The sequence below is a fragment of the Rhinolophus sinicus genome, linkage group LG16 (genome assembly GCF_036562045.2).
Source record: "Rhinolophus sinicus isolate RSC01 linkage group LG16, ASM3656204v1, whole genome shotgun sequence".
Classification (NCBI taxonomy): domain Eukaryota; kingdom Metazoa; phylum Chordata; class Mammalia; order Chiroptera; family Rhinolophidae; genus Rhinolophus; species Rhinolophus sinicus.
Window position 1 is genome coordinate 26,970,178 of NC_133765.1, and position 19,151 is coordinate 26,989,328.

The 19,151-nt window shown below is 43.4% G+C and overlaps 1 protein-coding gene across 11 annotated transcripts in view; it reads left to right on the forward strand.

The window, feature by feature from the left end:
* CIT (citron rho-interacting serine/threonine kinase) overlaps positions 1-19,151 on the forward strand; it is a 211,848-nt gene that overhangs the window by 102,358 nt on the left and 90,339 nt on the right. For all 11 annotated transcript variants that reach the window (XM_074321913.1, XM_074321905.1, XM_074321908.1 and 8 more), the window contains exon 10: positions 14,094-14,277. In XM_074321913.1, the coding sequence (XP_074178014.1) occupies positions 14,094-14,277 (184 nt within the window). The remainder of the gene's footprint in view (positions 1-14,093; positions 14,278-19,151) is intronic.

Below are 19,151 nucleotides of genomic sequence, written 5' to 3' on the forward strand. Positions count from 1 at the left end.
TTGCCTTTTTATCTCTGTAATCTTCTTGAATAAGCAGTTAATTTTTTATACATGTACTTGCTGATTATATCTAACAACATATCTTCACTCAAGTAAGTCGGTGAATGGAGATTAATTACCTGAGTAACTTTATTTTGTGTTTTGGTAAACCTTGACTTTTTAGTATTGTGTCAGAATTCTCAGATTTTGTTCTAGTCGTTTCCTTTCGGGCTGTTTATAGGTTTTAGGCTTCTTGGGTTTCCAAGTATAACCACTGTTCTGCCCATGGATACATGTCAGTGTACAATGCGGCCCCTGCTGTGTGTCCATCATGAGGCCCATCTTATGAAGGCCATAGTTATCTTTATAACAGAAATTATGCCTTCATCCAGTCTTTTTTATTTTTTTTCATAAATACATGTTGAGTGACTTTCATCAACCAAAACACTTGAAGTCATTAAGTATCCCAAGTTCATGGTTGCTACTTAAATGCCTTGTGGTTCCAAGCTGTTGAATATTCCACTTTCCATACACAAGATTGTCCCTTGATGAAAGCAACCGTTAACCTCTCTGCTGTTTCACCCCTAATTCTTCTTTTTCCTTTTTGTAACCAAAGAAAGGCAGTCCTGCTTAACACAGCAGGTAATAATCTTCTAAAACTCATTATCTCCAGAGGTGGTCCTGGCAGGATATATGAATGTCATTTAAGAAGGGTCTGGGCAAATTCGTGAATGACAGCGTTGGGAATGGCTAGTCAGAGAAACTTGGACCTGTCTTGGCTTTGACACTGAGGTCAGAGGGAGCATCCACACCCTTCCGGATCCTCCTACCCCTTGGGGTTGACACGGGCAACACCACACGAACCAGGAATCTGACCCAGTTCAGGAATGTTTATTCTCCCAGCACGTCAAAAGCTCTGTGATGAGTTACTGCCAACACTCAAAGGTCCCCGGGCGCCCATTACCCTGAAACTTCATTCCCAGCCTTACACACTCAGATGTTATGTTGGGTTTTCAGCTGCTGGTTATGATCATGATTTCAAGGCTGCTTTCCACATTTCAGGAGGGGGCTTCTTAAGTGTACTCGCTGTCCTGAGATGTGCAGCTCTGGTGACGTTTCAGGTACTGGGCAGTAATCTAGTTGTGCCCAGGCTGATTTTCTGGGCTCTGGAAAGCGGAAGCCGATCAGAGCTCATCTTTCATGCCTTTGGGGTGATGCCTATTTACCTTTCCTGGCATTACGCACCTGCTTCTGTCAGTGGGAAAGTTTTGCTGTCTGGTGCTGTCTTCTAAGTCACATCTTTTAACTGTCTCCCCACCAAAGGCATAGTGATGTCCATTGGACTGGAACGCTCGCACATTTCATCCAAGACCGCCATGTTTTGACAGTGAGAAATGTCTTGTGCGAGTGTTGATTATGGATTATTTCCTAGAACATCTATGGCTAACACTCCAGAGAGCTTGTATTGTCTGTTACTTATGACCTAGGCTTTTTGTTTTGAATTGTCTTCCTTTCACCATTCTCAGAAAGGCACAGTTCTTGCAAAGTTATTCTGAGTTTTCAGGTCCTTAGCCTTTGTTAGCAGAGAATACATCTCGTTTCAATCTGGGAGTGACTCGGGGGGTCCCTTGCTGATGAACACTGAGATGGTCCCCTGCCAACACTGAGATGGTCCTCTCCCCCTGCAGTTGTGACAACCAAGCAATGTCTCCAGATATTGCCCAGTGTCCCTTGGGGGACTCAGTCGCCTGCAGTTGAGAACCACGGATTTAGAAGAATCGACTGGGTTGTTAGCAGGAGAGAGAATAGTATCGTAATCGGAATCCCTCAAGCCTGCTGTTGCCCACAAGCAGTGGAGCCATTGTGGTCGCAGTGTGCTCCATGGACAAAGAGCATTGGCCTCACCTGGGCGCTCGTTAGAGATGCGACACTCAGGCCCCGCCCCAGACGCGGAGTCCAAGCTGCCTTTTAATAAGGTCCCAGGAATAAGAGTCCCGTGCATATTAGCGTTCGCGAAGCACTGCAGGAGGAGAAAATTAGATCTGTCAGCCCTAGCGTTTCTTACTTATCTTGGCGGGGTCTTCCTGGTCATGTCCTCTGAGCTCAGGGTAAGGAGGGAGCACTTTTTGGCTAAGGACTTCCATTGGTGGATAGAACTGCCTAGAAACGCCTGAGTTGAGGCTCTGCTTTAGAGGAATTTAAAGGTCTTTCTCTCAGATGGAGGTTACATCCTCCCTCTCTTTCAAGATGGTGGTTTAAACTTAATCTCCACCTCCTGATGGCAAATAGGTGATTGTAAAAAGGCATTTTTATGCCTCTCCACCCCTTAGCTGACTGTTGTCCTGTATTTACTTTTAATTAAGGGTGAATTAAGTTTTCATCATTAACCCTTTTTATGTAGGTATTACCGTGCTATGCCATTTATTGAGCACCTAGTATGTGCTAAGGGTTCCGCTAAAGTTCTTTAGGCATATCATTGTCCCACGTACTCCTCCCCAAACCTCTGTGGGACAGATACTATTACTAGGTCCCACATACAGGTGAGGATTCTGAGGCCTGGGGAGATGAAGCCACGTGGTGACAGTCGCGGAGCCAGTAGTTGGCAGTAGTTCACACTCGGGTCTCCCTGACTCCAAGTTCTCCGATCTTTTATTTATTTGAAAAAATAGTACCGTCCATGGTAAAACATTCAAGTGACACAAGGTTATGCAATGAAAAATGTCTCCTTCCCCAGCACACGTCTAGTGCCTCTCCTTAAAGTGAACCACTGCTGCCAGTTTCTTGTCTAACTTTCCATAATCTTCTCCGCTAATACCTATAAACACCGGTACAGCCTGAACTCTTAACAGCATTGCTATACTGCCTCCCAAGAATTCAGGAGTTTTTATTGTCAGGTTATTTTCCTGCATCATTGAGTAAATGAGGGAGAGGTTTTTGTAAAACGCTGCCATGTTCATCCTTTGAATTTGTCACTCCAACTTTGATTTCTAATGAACAGTGAGTGTGCTCTTCTCAAATGAAAACCCCTTCTGGTTTTAATATGAATATTTCAGTTACTTATTCTAGTGTTCTGCTTTTCAAATAGCATTATCTCAGTGGCTTGTGCAGTGTGTGTGTGTGTGTGTGTGTGTGTGTTGTTTTGGGCCTTTTCAAGGCCTGCTTGTTTGGGGTTTCTGTCATTTGAGCAGGCATCTGGCTGTGTTTTGTTTTTGTTTTTTTTTGCGTTAGGGTTTTTCTCTCTTTTTTTTTTAAGATTTTATTGGGGAAGGGGAAACAGGACTTTTTTTATTGGGGGACAGTGTGTACTTCCAGGCCTTTTTTCCAAGTCAAGTTGTTGTCCTTTCAATCTCAGTTGTGGAGGGTGCTGTTCAGCTTCAAATTGTTGTTCTTTCAGTCTTAGTTGTGGAGGGCGCAGCTCAGCTCCAGGTCCAGTTGCTGTTGCCAGTTGCAGGGGACACAGCCCACCATCCCTTGCGGGAGTCGAACCGGCAACCTTGTGGTTGAGAGGACACGCTCCAACCAACTGAGCCATCCAGGAGCTCAGCGGCAGCTCAGCTCAAGGTGCCGTGTTCAATTTTAGTTGCAGGGGGCGCTGCCCACCATCCCTTGCGGGAGTTGAGGAATTGAACTGGCAACCTTGTGGTTGAGAGCCCGTGCTCCAACCAACTGAGCCATCCGGGAGGCAGCTCAGCTCAAGGTGCCGTGTTCAACCTTAGTTGCAGGGGGCAGAGCCCACCATCCCTTGCGGGACTCGAGAAGTTGAACTGGCAACCTTGTGGTTGAGAGCCCACTGGCCCATGTGGGAATCGAACTGGCAGCCTTTGGAGTTAGGAGCATGGAGCTCTAACCGCCTGAGCCACCGGGCCGGCCCTGGCTGTTTTATAAGCTAGTTCGAGGAGGGTGGTAGATGTACCTCTCTGTTAGTCTTGGTTGGCCCTTAAATATGTCTTCCTATTAGACACCCATCCAATCACTTCAGGGGCAGGAGGAAGTAAGGAAAAGGAGCTGGGGCTGTTTTGGGGAATTAGCATGAGGAGGGAAGAAAGAGGGGGAATGTTACAGTAGTGATGGCAGAAACGCAGCTTCCTGGACCAGGAGCATGTGGGCACCATCTGCTAGCTCTTAGGGTGTTGTGGGATATACAGGTCAAAACACTTTTGTGTCTCTTGGGGGCTGTTTGGGTTTTTAGAGAGTAAGTCATTGATAGGGGAGAACAGACTGAAAAAAGCTAAATGCTTATGAATTAGGATTATAGGATTTCCTCCCTCTAGTCTGAATTTAGAAGCTACCTTCAGCGATGTTACACATATGTAATAATTTACTTAATCCAAGATAAATCGAAGCAGCTTATTTTTAGCAATGATTAAAATATTAAAGGGATTAAAAAGAAATAAATGTACAAATCTGGGTGAAGGGAGTATCAGGGTAAGGAAATAAAGTCAGGGTTAAAGGTAAAAACAAACAAGTTCATTGTCAAGTTGCTAGAGGAGGACAGATTTGGGACTTTCAGTCTCCTAGTGGCCAAAGCGAAAAGGAGAACGTGACCAGTTCCAAGAGGCTCAGTTCCATGAGAAAAAATTCCGGAACGGTTTGCTCAGAAAAGACTCGATTTTCTGGTTACTGAGCCCTGGGAAATTTCATCATTGGGTTCCTTGTGACATGCGATCCCTTGTGACATGATGGATCACGTCCCTCCAATATGTCCCCTGGGGATTTCCTTGTGATTCTTCTTATAGTACCTCTTAGTTTCAGCCCTCAGTGCAGTGCTCAATTCCAGTTTGGAGAATCAATTCTAAATGAGGTAAATTAAGGCCTTTCCTGGGAGAAGATGGGAAACAGGAAATAGGTTTGTAGAGAAAGCCTATAAATTGGAGTCCTCAACCCTTAAATTGTCACTTGCCAGGAAACCTTCCATGACCAAGCGAACACGGAAATGATTTGGCCAAAGATTCAAAATTATATTAAACATCTGGGACTGTATTCAGCAGCCAACTTTCTAGTCAGTTCTGTGAAGTGTGGTGATTGCATTTACACTCATTTTCTGAGAATGAAGTTTGGATAGAACTAAAGAGAGTGGTTGGCAGGAGTCAGAAGAGATTAAAACCTAGGACAAAGAATAGGAGGTCCAGGTGGTTCATGACTGAGGGCTTGGAAATGATTTTCAGTGTCTCGCTTCAGAAAAATAAATGTGGCCAATTCTGTTGATCTCTGGTGATCGCAAGGAAAGGATAGCATTCAACTACAGCATTGGCACATTGGGGTCTAAGACCCACCCCCCTTCCTGTCCTTCAAAATTCTGACTAACAAAGGATAAACACAAAGAACTGATAGCCAGGTAGGGACCCAAATATCCACTTTATTCTTGGCAAGGCAAGTGCTCAATAACCTTTGATGCAGGGGTCTGTTAAATTCACCTACCCTACCGAAGAGAGAAGAAGGGTGGACCTTCCCTCATAGACGGGATTGGGGGAGGGGCCTTGCCACAGTGGGCCTAATGGAAGTGAGGACATGAGCAGCACGTGACTCAGTGCCTGCCATGGCTGGACAGAGGCAAGAAGACAGGAAGTGCTCAGACTGGTTCCGGCTTTCAAGGCACAGTAACCCTGTCTTCCCATAAAACAGCCTGACGAATGTCCAGCTCTGGGGGTGCCCCCCCAACTCATTACTTTGAATATTGCTAAATAGAGGGCTAGAACCGAGCATTTATCCCGCCTTCCTATTTGAACTATGTGGGTGACCAAATTGTTTGTGTGCTGATAAATTTATAAGGAATGCTGCAGTTAGAAAACCACCATTTTGCAGCCCTTAATGAAATTATAGCTCTAAAGAGTGATCATCAATGGCTGCTGAAACCATGAAGTGAAGGCTTGGAGGGATCTTTATGATGGAGGCGTCAGGCTGATATCATCAGATCCCATGGCTCATTCTTAACATCACAAGAAGGGAGACAAGCAGACATTGTGTGCCCTCTAATACCAGGCCATAGTAAGAAGATGACACATCCTGTGAAATATATGAATATGAATATACAGAAGGCCCTGGATTTAACTGCCAGTTTGTGGAAACATGGGGGACAGAGACACATGGTACATGATGTCAATCACCCAAGGACACAATCACACAAAGACACAATCACCCAAGTCCAGAATGTGGGAAATTCTACAGGGACATGGGATCCAGTGTCTTGAACCGATAAATGGCATTTCAAAAGGAAAGAGGTCAGTGTTATAGATTAGGCGGCGTACCAGCCAAATCAACGTGTGAACGTTGGTTGGATCCTGATTCAAACAAACCAACTGTAAAGAGCGAGTTTTGGGAGAACTGGAGAAAATCGAACACAAAAACGGTATTAGGTAATTTTAAGGAGTTACTGTTCATTTTGTTGGGTGTGATGACAGTATTGTGATCATTTTTTGTTTTTTTTAAAGTCCTGTGGAAGAGGGGGTTCTCACCGGGAGAGGGGGCGTGGTGTGGTGATTTTGCCCTCCTGGGGACATTTGGCAATGTCTGTGGGTATTTTTGGTTGTTACGACGTGAAGTGCTGTGGCATCTAGTGGGTAGAGGTCAGGGATCCTGCTAAACACCCTACAATACACATGACAGCCTTCTAGAACAAAGCACTCGCCAATTCCAAATGTCAGTGGTGCCACGGTTGAGGAACCCTGTGTGAGAGACATCTCCTGCGGTAATTATAGGTGAAGTGATATGCTGTCTGGGGCTTGCTTTTAATAACCAACAAGCATGTAAACGAGATAGGGATGGGGGTGAGATGAAATGAGAATGGCAGTTGCTAGTTGTGGATCCTGGGTGATGGGCCTGTGGGAATTCTTTTATTCTACCTTGCTATTAATACTTTCGTACATGTGAATGTTTTCATAAAAAATAAATAAATAAAAGTTTTTAAAAAATGTTGGAGGAAAGATTCATTCAGAGAATGAATCTAGTTTGATGTGTTTGTGGGGGTAGGTAATCTCAAGGTGGAAGGTGCTGGAAGGCAGAGTTGTTGGGGCTGGAGCAAGCCGATCTATGGGATGGAAGCCGACGAACCAGCTCCTTTGCTATTGTTTAAATAGGTTCCAGGGACCTTCACCTGGACCAAAAATGGGATATATCCAAACCCAACTTTGCAGAGAAAATGCCATCATGCCTAGTTGCAGTTTGCAAAGATTCTGTCCTTTGAGTGTTTTTAGATGTTTCACAGGTCGCTGAGTACCTAGACTGAAAGGGAGCAGAAAAGCAAAGTAAAGCTAAGAATGTTTGAAGTCTGGTTAAAGTGCCATGCAAAATTGAGAGAAAGCATCTCTTAAAGTATAATGCTGTGGGAAAACATAAGTTGTTAACAAAGAACTTGATTTTAAGCAGCCTGGTACCGTGTTTCCTCGAAAATAAGACCTAGCCGGACCATCAGCTCTAATGTGTCTTTTGGAGCAAAAATTAATATAAAACCCTGTCTTATTTTACTACAATATAAGACTGGGTCTATAATATAATATAATATAATATAATATAATATAATATAATATAATATAATATAATATAATACCAGGTCTTATATTAATTTTTGCTCGAAAGATGCATTAGAGCTGATAGTCTTGCTAGGTCTTATTTTCAGGGAAACACGGTAGGAACATGGCTGTTGAGAATGGCGAGCTTCACATAGAACACACAACTCTATCGAGATCTCTTATTTGCTACCAGAGAGGAAACGTGCTTAACTGCTGGCAGCCAGACCCTAGCATCCTTGAGATGGATTGATGGAAGCATATTTTAGTGACTTCTTATTCATTTGCTTTGAAAACACCATTGTAAAAATTGATCACCAGCCAAATCAACATTACCCTAATCTTGTTTATGACTCTCTTAGGAAACAAAGAGATGGGATAACTTTTAATTGACTTAACTCTATTGGAAACTGGATCTGATTTGTCTTCTTTTTGAATTTCTTATACAATGTGTTATTTGGATGAGTTATATCTGGTCACTTCCTACCTGGAGGGGAGAGAGTAGGGGACTTGTCTGAGGCTCTCAGGAATATAATCTGTTATCATGGGCTAAATTATTTATGTGTATTTAGTAACTAACTCTGTTTGCCTATCCCCTAACTTACTCTCTTGGTTCCTTCTGATGAGACCTTTGATATTGGATATCTTGCTCTTCTTTCTGTCGTCACCTTTTCTCTAGGAGTCTTTCCCATCCTAAGAGCTGGTCGCTGATATTCCTAAAATGTCTGCTATTGCATCACTTGTCACATTTTGCCACTTCTTTCTATAGCCTTTTTCCTGTTAATCCACATCCTCTCTGTTTCTGTTGTCACTTCCTTAGTATAGAATTTGTCATGTTGACTGCTGTGGTAGACTTGTCCTTTAGAGGTTTCTAGCATCGAACTGTTCCAACCATCCCTACTGAAACAATCGTATCATTCTCGGGCACTGACACCAACCCAGCACTCTCAAACTCACTCTCTCTCCCTTCTGTCAATCCAATCCAGGGTTCCGCCCTTTCAAGGTTCAGCCAAGATTTCACTTTCACTTACTTCCCAGCTTCATTACCCACAGCCTCTTGGGCTGGTGTTCTGTGGCTTTTCTAAAGTAGCACTCTTCTGCACTCCAGCCCAGGGAAGATCCGTTTTAACTAACACTTGAGACTCAATCACCCCCATGACTCTTTCCTGCAGGAACACACACAAAACTCAGTATCCTTATTACTCCATTTGTGTATTCTTTACTTTTCACACCTACATCCTGACCTCTAAATAACGTAAATAACCTCTTATTGTGCATGTCTGTGTTCTTACCATAGATAAGTGCGATTACATTGATACCGCGGATTTTTAAGGAACTGGAAGATAGCTAATCTTTTGGTAGCCTTCCTTTTAGATTTGGACATAGCCTCTAATTAATGAGTTAAGTCTTTTTTTTTTTTTTTTTTTTTTTTTAAGGTGCGGGACATCATGGTAGATAGGAGGAACTTGAAAATGGTTTTGATTTAATATTATTGAATGCCCACTCTGTTCCAGGTACAGTCCTGATCCATTAGCTCATTACACAATATTTATTTATGTGCCTTTGTCCTTTATGACACTATGTTGGCTGTTATTCATCTTCTACTTCTGTTACACACAACTCAGCACCAATGTAACCCATAGTGATGATTAAAAATCATAGTAATTTTATGAGCTATTTCTAGGCTCAGGTTTATTTTTATTTATTTTTTTAACGTGTCAATTTTTCGTGACTAAATTGGGTATTCTTACTCTGAGTTTCCTAACGTTGGCATATTGCCTGAAATAACCCATTAGGTCTAAGAAATTATCCCACATTATTCATTCATTCCTTTAGTAAACCAGATATTAAACATTAAATAAGGACAGCCAGGAACTACTCTCCGTGTTCGCTGTCTAATGGTGAACACAACAGTCTTTCCCCTCATGGAGCTTGTGTTCCAGTGGGGAAAGCAGACAATAACTACTACACCAAAATTAGAAAATCTTTTTATGTTTTTAATGTTGTTTGTCCGGCATGCTGAAAAATTAAAGGTAGGAATTGGGTAAATGGAGCTCAATTAAGCATGTTAGAAAACGTAGGGCCAAAAGGACAAATCCATTTGGTTCTCCTTTCCTTGTTTTTTCATTTTTTGAATATTTTTGAAGCCAATAAAATTTTTTCCCCTAAAGCTTCCCATGAATGTCAGGATTTGAAAAGAGAATTTATAGGAGAGAGAGTAACTACAGCTCTTAAAATAGCTCTTTGTTTTTGAAAGCCTTGTTTTGCCATCTATCTTATAACTGGGGGAGGGGAAAGAAAAACCTCTGGGACTTAATTGTATAGCCCCTGCCACTAAGGAGAGTGTGCCCTGATGTGACCTTAAGTGAGGCTGATTTATTTTAAAATATACATGGAAAGATTTTTTTCTATTCTTCTTAGTGGTTTTTGCCAATGAAAAATAGGTCCTAATATATGGCTTCTTATTTGGCATTAGTGGGTGTGGTGGGTATGTGGCGGGGGTTTGATGATTTCATAATACTGTATCAGAAAATATTAATATAGGCACTCATTAACATATTTTTCAGACAGAACAATTTCCACTTTTAAAGCCACTTCATTTAACTCAAACATCAAGTAACTTCTTTGTGGCTTGTATTATGCTCGGTGCTGTCTTTGCAAGAACTATTTTCTAATATATCTGTTCAGTATATATTTATTGTGCACCTACTATGTTCCTGGCTATGCTATGTTGTCAGGTGCAGTGTGTACCTCCATCAACATTGATGCAAATCCAATGATTTCAATGACCTATTAATACTTTTTTTAAAGCAGAAAATACTACAATTTCTGAGTATCAAAAAAGGAATATTTTATATAAAGTATAAGAAAGAGGTGCATTAGCCCCTCAAGATAGATGTGGTCAAATACTTGATGGTCTTTTGACTTGACCAGGATTTGCATAATCCTTTTAAAATGTGGCATCCAGATTTTGAGCTAGTTCTCTACTCTCTCTTTCTGGTGCTCCAATTAGATGTGTGTTGAACCTTCTCATTCTTCGTCTCTTGACCTCTCATGTCTTCTGTCTCTTTATGTGTTGCATTCGATATGCACACATTTCCAATTGTAATGTGCTCACGAATCACCTGAAGATCTTGTTAGAATATGGGTTTGACTCCCTGGCCATGGGGGCAGAGCCTGAGATTCTGCACTTCTAACCAACACAGGGTGATGCTAATGCTGCCAGTCTACAGATTACACTTTGAGAAGCCTAATCTTTTATTTAACACATCCAGCAAATTTTTAACTTTAAATTAAATAACAATACTTTCCATTTTTAAAAGTTCTATTTGGGTCCTTTCAAATGTGCTTAGTCCTTTTTTAGAGTATCTTTTTTTTTTTAAATTAGAATTTCTATTCATTTACCTTGATAATAAATTAAAATTTATTTTATGGTCCAGTGTAGGTTATTCTTTTATCTGCAGGTTTTTTTTTTTTATCTGCAGTTTTTGAAGGGCTAAGTTTCCCATTTCTTGTATCTGCTGATGCTCCTTCATGGTAGTTTGGGTGGTCTCTTTTTCCTTGTTCTGTGTAGTTGTTGGTTTTTACTTTTTTTGTGTGAATTCATTTCTAGTAGGGAGTGTGTGTGTGTGTGTGTGTGTGAGAGAGAGAGAGAGAGAGAGAGAGAGAGACAGAGAGAGAGAGAGACAGAGAGAGATAGTCCTATGTGTTCTGGCTTGTGAAAATACCCCTATAAGTTTTCTGCTTGTGTCTGCCAGTACCCTGAGAGCTCAGTGATTCTGGACCAATATTGATGTTAATTTCTTGCCTTATAGTTCCCACACCATGCAGGATACTGTGAAGGTAGATACCCTACCTGGGATTACAATTTTAATAGCTGCCTTATTTCTTTCCCCCACAAGGGCCCTATCCAAGGGTGAGTATCCTCGTCACTTTCTGGTGGGTTCAGAATTTCCAGTTCCCCCACTTCTCTTTGGCTTGAAGTTGTGGCTCTCTTCCCAGCCCAGATGTGGCCCTTAGGAGCCCTTCTTTTTTGAGTTTCCTGTTGTACTCAACTGACTACCTGCCTGGAAGTTTACATCCTTAGCTTTTAATCTGTCCTGTGAATATCTAAGCTGTTACCAGCCGGTGTATTTCATGTTGACTTCTCTTTCCTTTTATTGAAGATTATGTGACCCTTTTTCTAATCTTGACCACATGGGCTATAGCTTTGAGCATGATGGAATTTTGAAGAGGAATCTTATTTTATAATATGGAATTTCTAAATCATAATTATTTCACAGAAGGTGGCTTCTACCCCTATATTAATCATACTCCTCACTCAGAAATGAAATTCTATTCCAGTCTCCTGATAATAGATTAGTATATATTGGAAAGGAAATTCAACTTCTATTAGGAATTAAATGGTACAGTATGAGTAACAAACATTCACATGAGCATGTCTGTGTTTTGTGCAGGAAAAAAGATTTTTGTGTAGATTCTGCTGTATGTTACTAGACTTCAATAATTGCAGGATTGATCTGCCATATACACATGTATCTCACATGAGCAATAATAGTAGTAGCAGGTAATCTTTATGGAGTGTTTACTGTATGCTAAGAACTATGCTAAACACTTTATATAGACTTTTTCACTTAAACCTTCCAACAGTCCCTAGAAGAAGTTATTTCTATATTGAAACTGAGGCTCAGAGAGGTTAAGTGACTTTCCCAACAGCACAGAGCTGGTAAGTGGTGGAGCTGGGATTTGAACTCACTCAGTCAGATTCCAAAGTATGTGTCATTAACTACAATGCTCCCATATTATTATCGTGTGCACATCTCTCATTATATATTTCCTCAGTCTTTATCTGAGTTTTCTTCTTTGGGGATGGAAAACTTCTCTTTTAGATCCTTAAAACAGGCAATTTCCATTAAAAAAAAACATTTTTTTTTTTTCTTAAAAAAGGCATTGGGTAATTGAAATTAGATTGGATTTGCGGCTGTGTTGATGGACATACACATGGGATAGGCTGAAGCATTCAATGTAACTTTTCTTTCCATCAGTTCAATTTTAAAGTATTAAGCAAGTAGATTCCATTAATAACAGGGAAGGTTTAAGTTCTCTTGAGCTCTTGGAGGTGTTAAATAATTTTCTAGCAGTGCACATTTTACTTTTTCCATCTCCAACCTCATCTCAATGCACCTGAAGCTCTGAGAATACTCTTGTACTTCCTGGGAGCAGCCAGACCCCCTGATTGTGGCATCGTCTCCTCTCTCCTCCACATCTCTTCACCATTCCATTTACTTCCGGACGCTGCTTCAGAGGTGGTTGTCGTTGGGGAACTCTGGAAACAGGCAGATCATTTGGAGTGTAAGCAGAAGACAGACTGCTGCTCAGATCTGGCACACAGCTTTGTCCAGAAAACAAGGAGTTAAAGAAGAAGTCTGGACTGCGAAGGGTTGTGACAACTGTCCTAGGGGGCGCTCTGGCGAACTCCAGCAGTGACTCATGCTGCTCTGCCACTCGGATCAGCATTGGCCCCTGTCACGCAGGCGGCCAGGTGGGGTTACAGCCAGAGCACGCACTCACGGAGTGGGGAGCATGAAGCCTGCACTGCGGGGGATGTGATGCCCAGCTAGCCACCTCGGCCGGCCCGCGGGGCTGCCACAGACTGCCACAGACGCTTCAGCCCGCAGCCATGGTAACACTTCTGGCCGGCTGCACCCCCGGGAGCCCACCACAAAGGGCAGCCTGCTGGTGACTGATGGATGAGTGTCACCTCCCTGACTGAGAGAGTTTAGTAGGTCTGCAGGAAGTGGAGAAAATAAAACGATGCTCCTCCCCAGGAGTCATGCCTTAACGAGGTAGGACGCAGATGTCCATCCGTGCGTTCTCGGTGCGTTCACACCCTCCGCGCGCAGGAGAGCCGTAAATCGTGGGGAAGAACTTTATTGGGCTGGTGTTTCATTATGCTGATTAAACTGCGGTGGATTCAGGGGCCATGCTTCAGCTGGGGAGGAGGGATAATGAACTGAAAAAAAAAGTGGTTCATAAGAGCTCTGAGTATACTCATCCGGACATGAATGAGCTGACTGCAGTGCTCTCCTAACGTGAACTGGTACATGCCTCTCCAACCCTCTTTCCGGCTCCTTCCTCTCCTTCTGGTTAATCCACAAGGCGTAGAAATTCCCTCTCATTTTAGTGATGAGCACTAAATATTAATAATTTAGATCTGTCTGGAAGAGGAAATAAATAGGGTTAGGTCACCTGGCAAGCTGGCCCCATTCAGCATGCCTTCTCTGTAGAAGAAGCTTTCTGGAAATATCAGGAATGAGCGGCTTGCTCACATGAGTTCTCCAAGTGCTTTTGTTCCACCAAGTGACCTGTTTGAGTTTATCCTTCAGTTTATCCCAGTAGGGAAGGCAGCCTGTCTGCCGGTGGGTGGCCATGTTGGCAGAGAAGGGGTTAATCTCTTGTTGCTGTAAGAGCCGATGCTGTGTGAGCGAGATTGAAAGCAGGCGCTGCAGTGCCATTGCAAACGCTGAAGGAGTAAGATGATTTTCTCCGCAACAGTGTTGAATCCGCCTGAATTTTTCTCTCCCCCCCTCCTTCTTGTTTTTCTTTAACCAGCTCCTCCCCCCTTCGTTCCCACCCTCAAGTCTGATGATGACACCTCCAATTTTGATGAACCAGAGAAGAATTCGTGGGTTTCATCCTCTCCGTGCCAGCTGAACCCCTCAGGTTTCTCCGGGGAAGAACTGCCGTTTGTGGGGTTTTCGTATAGCAAGGCACTGGGGATTCTTGGTAGATCTGAGTAAGTGAGAATTTGACTTTTTAAGGGACCTTCCTTGATGCAAGGTGTACAGAGCTCAAAGGTGGTTGGGTGGGGGGATGTGTGGTGGAGGGAAGCTGTTCGTCAGCCTGCGTTTGGAAAGCAGTTGACCTGTTTGGGCTTTGGTGGACGGACTGTTAATATTCTCATTTGGCTGTGTTTAAGGTATCTCTTCCTGTCCTCATCGTCGTAATTGTCAATTGGGTACTTTGGGTTAGTTTTTTAGTCTTTGCTCTTCTTTAGAGGGGAGGAAGTAGGGGGAGATATCTGGCAGTTCAGATCCTCACTGGAAGGAGAAATGTGCAGGGTTTAGAGGAGCTGTCCATCTATTTATCTGTCCACCTATGTATCCATCTCTCTCTCAGGTGGGTGGGTGGAGGTTGCTATCTTGGCTGTCTTGAAAGAATCCTAAAAACCGTGTCTCAAGGTTTCCCGATAGCTTTAGCTGAGCTGCAAGTGGCTGTACCAGAGCGCCAATAGAGAGATGGTGCCCAGCTCCCTCGGCTCGAAGTCTGCTGCAAGATCAGGGTCTGGCAGCTGAGCCTCTGAGCTGGCATAGCACTGGCGGCCAGAGAAAGCCCCGTTACCGTGAGCCACCGGGAGGGAGTGTGATGTCGCCGAGTCATGGATTCCCAGAAACGGGGCTTCACAGGGGGAAAAAAACCAAAACAAACCAGGAGACTAGAAAATGGAAGTAGAAATATCACTGTAAACCTCTCGAAATGATAGGTCTTTCTCCGTTCTTGAAAAAGCTAATGAAACAACGCGTTAGCGTGGCACTTGGGACTGGAGGGTCCTGCCTTCCAGCCTCTTGGAATGTCCCTAACATGCAGTAGCCTCGATGTAGGAGCTCAGTGTCTTGCTTCATTCTGATATTCCGATGACATTCTGCGTTCAGAGTTGTGAGTTCCCCCGGCAGGTCTTGGACCGGCTGTGTTATTCCCCTGACGCCTGGCTCCCTCACTTGGAGGCTCTTGGATTAATGTTGGATAATTAGTTGCTGCCCACTTAGGAGAAGAGCAGAATTTTATTTTCTCCTTGGTAGCATTCATTCCCGATTTGTTGTGCTTGTAGCTTAGATATCAATTTGAAGAGATGTCATGTTGGTTCTTGGATGGTGTCTCCCCTTGGGTGCTATTTTGACAGTAATGTTCCTGAAAAGATTTCAGACTATTGTGGGGAATTGGGCACTTATGAAATAGGGTTGAGGGCTGTGATTGAATTTGAGAGAGATTTTTCTGTTGAGAGATGCTGAGGTGGTTGTTTTTTCCCTCCTGCCTGTGGGCTGGTTTTACAATTTGGGGTTAGATTTTGGTAGTATTGGCTGTACCTTTCTGACTAATTCGCTCTGCAACCCCAAAGCAATCTGGATGATGGGAGGAGAGGCAGAAAGCTAACTAGCTGTTGAATGTGCCGTCAGATGGATTTGAAATGGCCCAGCAAGGCTGCAAGATTTTGCACTGGCGTCGAAGAGCAGGGCAGAAGTGGAGGCCCGACATGAAAGGATGTGTGGTTAGTGGGCAGCTTAACCTTGACACACACAGCACTCTGAAGGTCACAGATCAGAAGGTGTGTGGGGAGTTCTAGTTCTGGTTAGTAGTGGGCTGTCCGGGTCAGAATGAAAGCTGGCTTACGGTGCTAATCAGTGATCTGAAAAACCAGAGAGGACTGCAGGGAATTAGATTTCAGGGGCAAAAGCAGAATGATGTTGGGGGGCGGGGGCGGGGAGGAATCTTAGATACAGCAGTTCATCTGAAGCAGTGTGTGATTAATTGCTTATTTTTTTCTGGAAGACTGTAATCGCATCTTTCTGCTTTTCACCAAAAGCTCAGTTAAGGGAACCCACTGACAGGGCATCTCAGTGTGAAGGCCCAGGCACTCGATAAATATTTGTTGATTTAATTTACTTGTGATCCTTTTCCCCAGGTTGTATTTATATTGCTCACTGTATTTGAAGACACGCTATTTCACCTTTGGTAGTTCAAAATATATCTCTAGAGCATAAAATGAGCTCCTGTTCATGCCCCAACAGAATGCATAATAAGATTCTCATAAAACAAAAAAAGTCCATGCAAACAAAACGGTGTGTTTCTTGTCTAGAAGATGGAATTTTTGTCTCCGTCTTTGGGGGAATTTGAATGCCTTTTCCATGGCAATTCGGGGTTGGAATAAAAAAGATTTCCCTTCATCTTATGTCTTATAATGTAATCTGGCCATCGGATTTGGCTGTTCTGCCACAGGCAGCCCCTATGGGTAAAACGTACAGCACCATTTTAGAAATTCACTCCACCTGTTGGATGTAGGTGACCCTGGACTTATGTCAGGTTATCATTAGTTAGAAAGTCAATAAAGGAGATGCAGGGATGGAATTATTTAGAATTCCCTGCCGTTTTGTTGACATGTAGTCATAAAATTCATTTGGAGGTGGGAGGGGGAGGCATTTTCTGGGGGTCCCACCATTGCCACCAGGAGACCTGGTCTTCCTTCCTGAGTTTCTCCTTTTCCCCTCCCTGTGTTCAGCGTCACAGGTTTTTATTTACACACATCGATTACCTGTGCTGTTACTCACTCTTCACACCACTGAGGAAATTGCAGATGCTGCTCTATTGCACAGGGTAAATTGACCCTAGATCTGTTACCAGTGAATTGAATGAAATGGTCAGAGGTGGAGATGACTGAACAAGGAATTTTCATGGAGACTCTGGCAGTGAGAATGATTTTAATTGTTGTGATCGTTTGTCACTTTTTAGGGTCCTTTTTGTGGGACCCGACACTATTTCTAAGCCAGCCAGTGAGTGCATTATTATTTTAAGGTTTAACGAGAATCTTGATTTCAGCATTCTATGTCAGAGATTTTAGTGGGAGTTTCTTACAGCTTGAGTTGGAGGGAGTAGGAGAGAGTCTACAAGAACTAGTTTTGGTTGTCTTTGGGGTGGGGTTATGGTGAGTTGGTGCTGGAGAGTGGGTGAGTGTCTGGTGCCTCTTTCTCTTTTTAAGCAGTAGTAACCCAAACCGAATTCCCAAGCTCTGAATGCCTGGATGTTCCTGTGAGCCTTTATTTGCTTGGACTTTACAATAGTAGGATAGTTACAGAAATCAGTGTGTTAAAGGTTTAAAAATAAAATGGATCCCAGCTCTCTTCCCTTCCCTGTCAGCGTGGGGTGCATTTCTTTAGGTCCTTTCCCCTTCCTCCTAGATCTGAGGTACTACCTTATTTAAGCTCTTGTTGAAACAGTGCATTTCTGCAAACCTTCAGTATGAACTCTCAAAGGAAAAAGCCGGTTGGTTTTATAGTGTGTGTTAGTTTTACACATGCTGATTTTACGCTTTTGGAGAAGTTGGAAATCTTAGAGGAGCAATGGGATCTCATTGAGACTGGAATCTGTGGGATGACAGTGTCTGAATAGGCTGTTTTTAGGAAGGGGGCTTGCTCTTCCTTTTGGCTCAGGGCTTTTTCCTTTCCTTTTGGGTGGATTTGAAAATTTCATTTTGGAGCCAGCCCTCCAAACTTGGTGGGGGGGGGGATGAAAGATGGCTGCCCTCACTGCCTTCCCGGATTTTCAGAGAACCAGTTTTTGGTGCCTTTTCCGTGCTCTGCTAGGGCCTCTTTGCATGTCAGTTTCTGCAAAGTGGGGTAATAATGACACCTCCTGTTATGGCTGTTGGGAGGATTATATGAAATATATAAAGTACTTGGTCTAGTACCTGGCACATGGAAAAGTCTCAGTAAATGTTCACTTTTATTTTTGTTATTACTAATACACTGTTTTATGTATGTATAGTGTCTTTCTACTTATGCCAAGAAGATAGGAAAGGAACTCAGCAATAATTATGTAGTCCAAAGTCATGCCAGACCAGAAACCCAGCTTCCCAGGCCCTGGGAATTTTCTACTCGAGAAGCTTAAACGTCCTGACCAGCCACAAATTAATATGCAGTTGCCAAATACCTGTAGGTAGAAGGTGGTTGTTGGGGTGGAGTGGATTGGGGGATAGAATTAGAAGGTCCAGGCCCAGAATGGGTTCCTTTCCATCAAATTGAACAAGTCAAAGCATATATGTGTGAGACAATTCAGGGAACACCCACCAAACCCCTTTCTTTGCTGCAGAATATCCCGGTACATATTGGCTATCTACCTGTTTTAGGAGATTCAGGAGAGTAAGGCAAAATCCGATGCAGCAACACTCAGTGGGGAAGGCCGGTTGACCATTCTTGCCAAATTACAGTGATGATCTTCGTTGGCATGTCTGTCCATTTTCCCTAGTCGACTCTGCTCACCTGGGCAGGGCAGGGTCTTATTCGTCGTGCGTTTCCTGGAGCACTGGACACGGTAGACCCTCGTTAAATACGTGTGTGGGAACTGAGCTTATAAGCACACTAATGGAAGGTAACATATTGGGCTTGGTGTTTTAAAAGACAGCTTTGGATAAGCGGAGAGGAACGCAGAGAGAATTTCAGGTAGGCAGAGTGATAACAACGGCTCATCCTTACAGGGTACCAGCTCGGTACCAGGCTCTGTTCCAAGCATTTGATACAGATGAACTCATTTCATCTGTATAGCAGCCCGTAAGGAAGGGCACCGCCATTCTCCCCACTTTACATGTGAGGAACCTGAGGCGGGGAGAGACTAAGCAGCTTGCCCAAGGCCGTGCGCTTTGAGCAGCTCAGTGGAGTGGCTCAGCCAGGACTTGGACCTGGCCAGGCTACATGACGGCAGCGGCTCTTAGCCACTGTGCTATGCTGCCAAGTATAAATGCCACAGACAGGAGAAATTAGGAAATTTGTGTGAGGTCCCCAGGGTCACACGCTGGTCAGAAGTGGCGGTCTCTTGTGGGGAATGATGAGCAGGGGGGTTGGG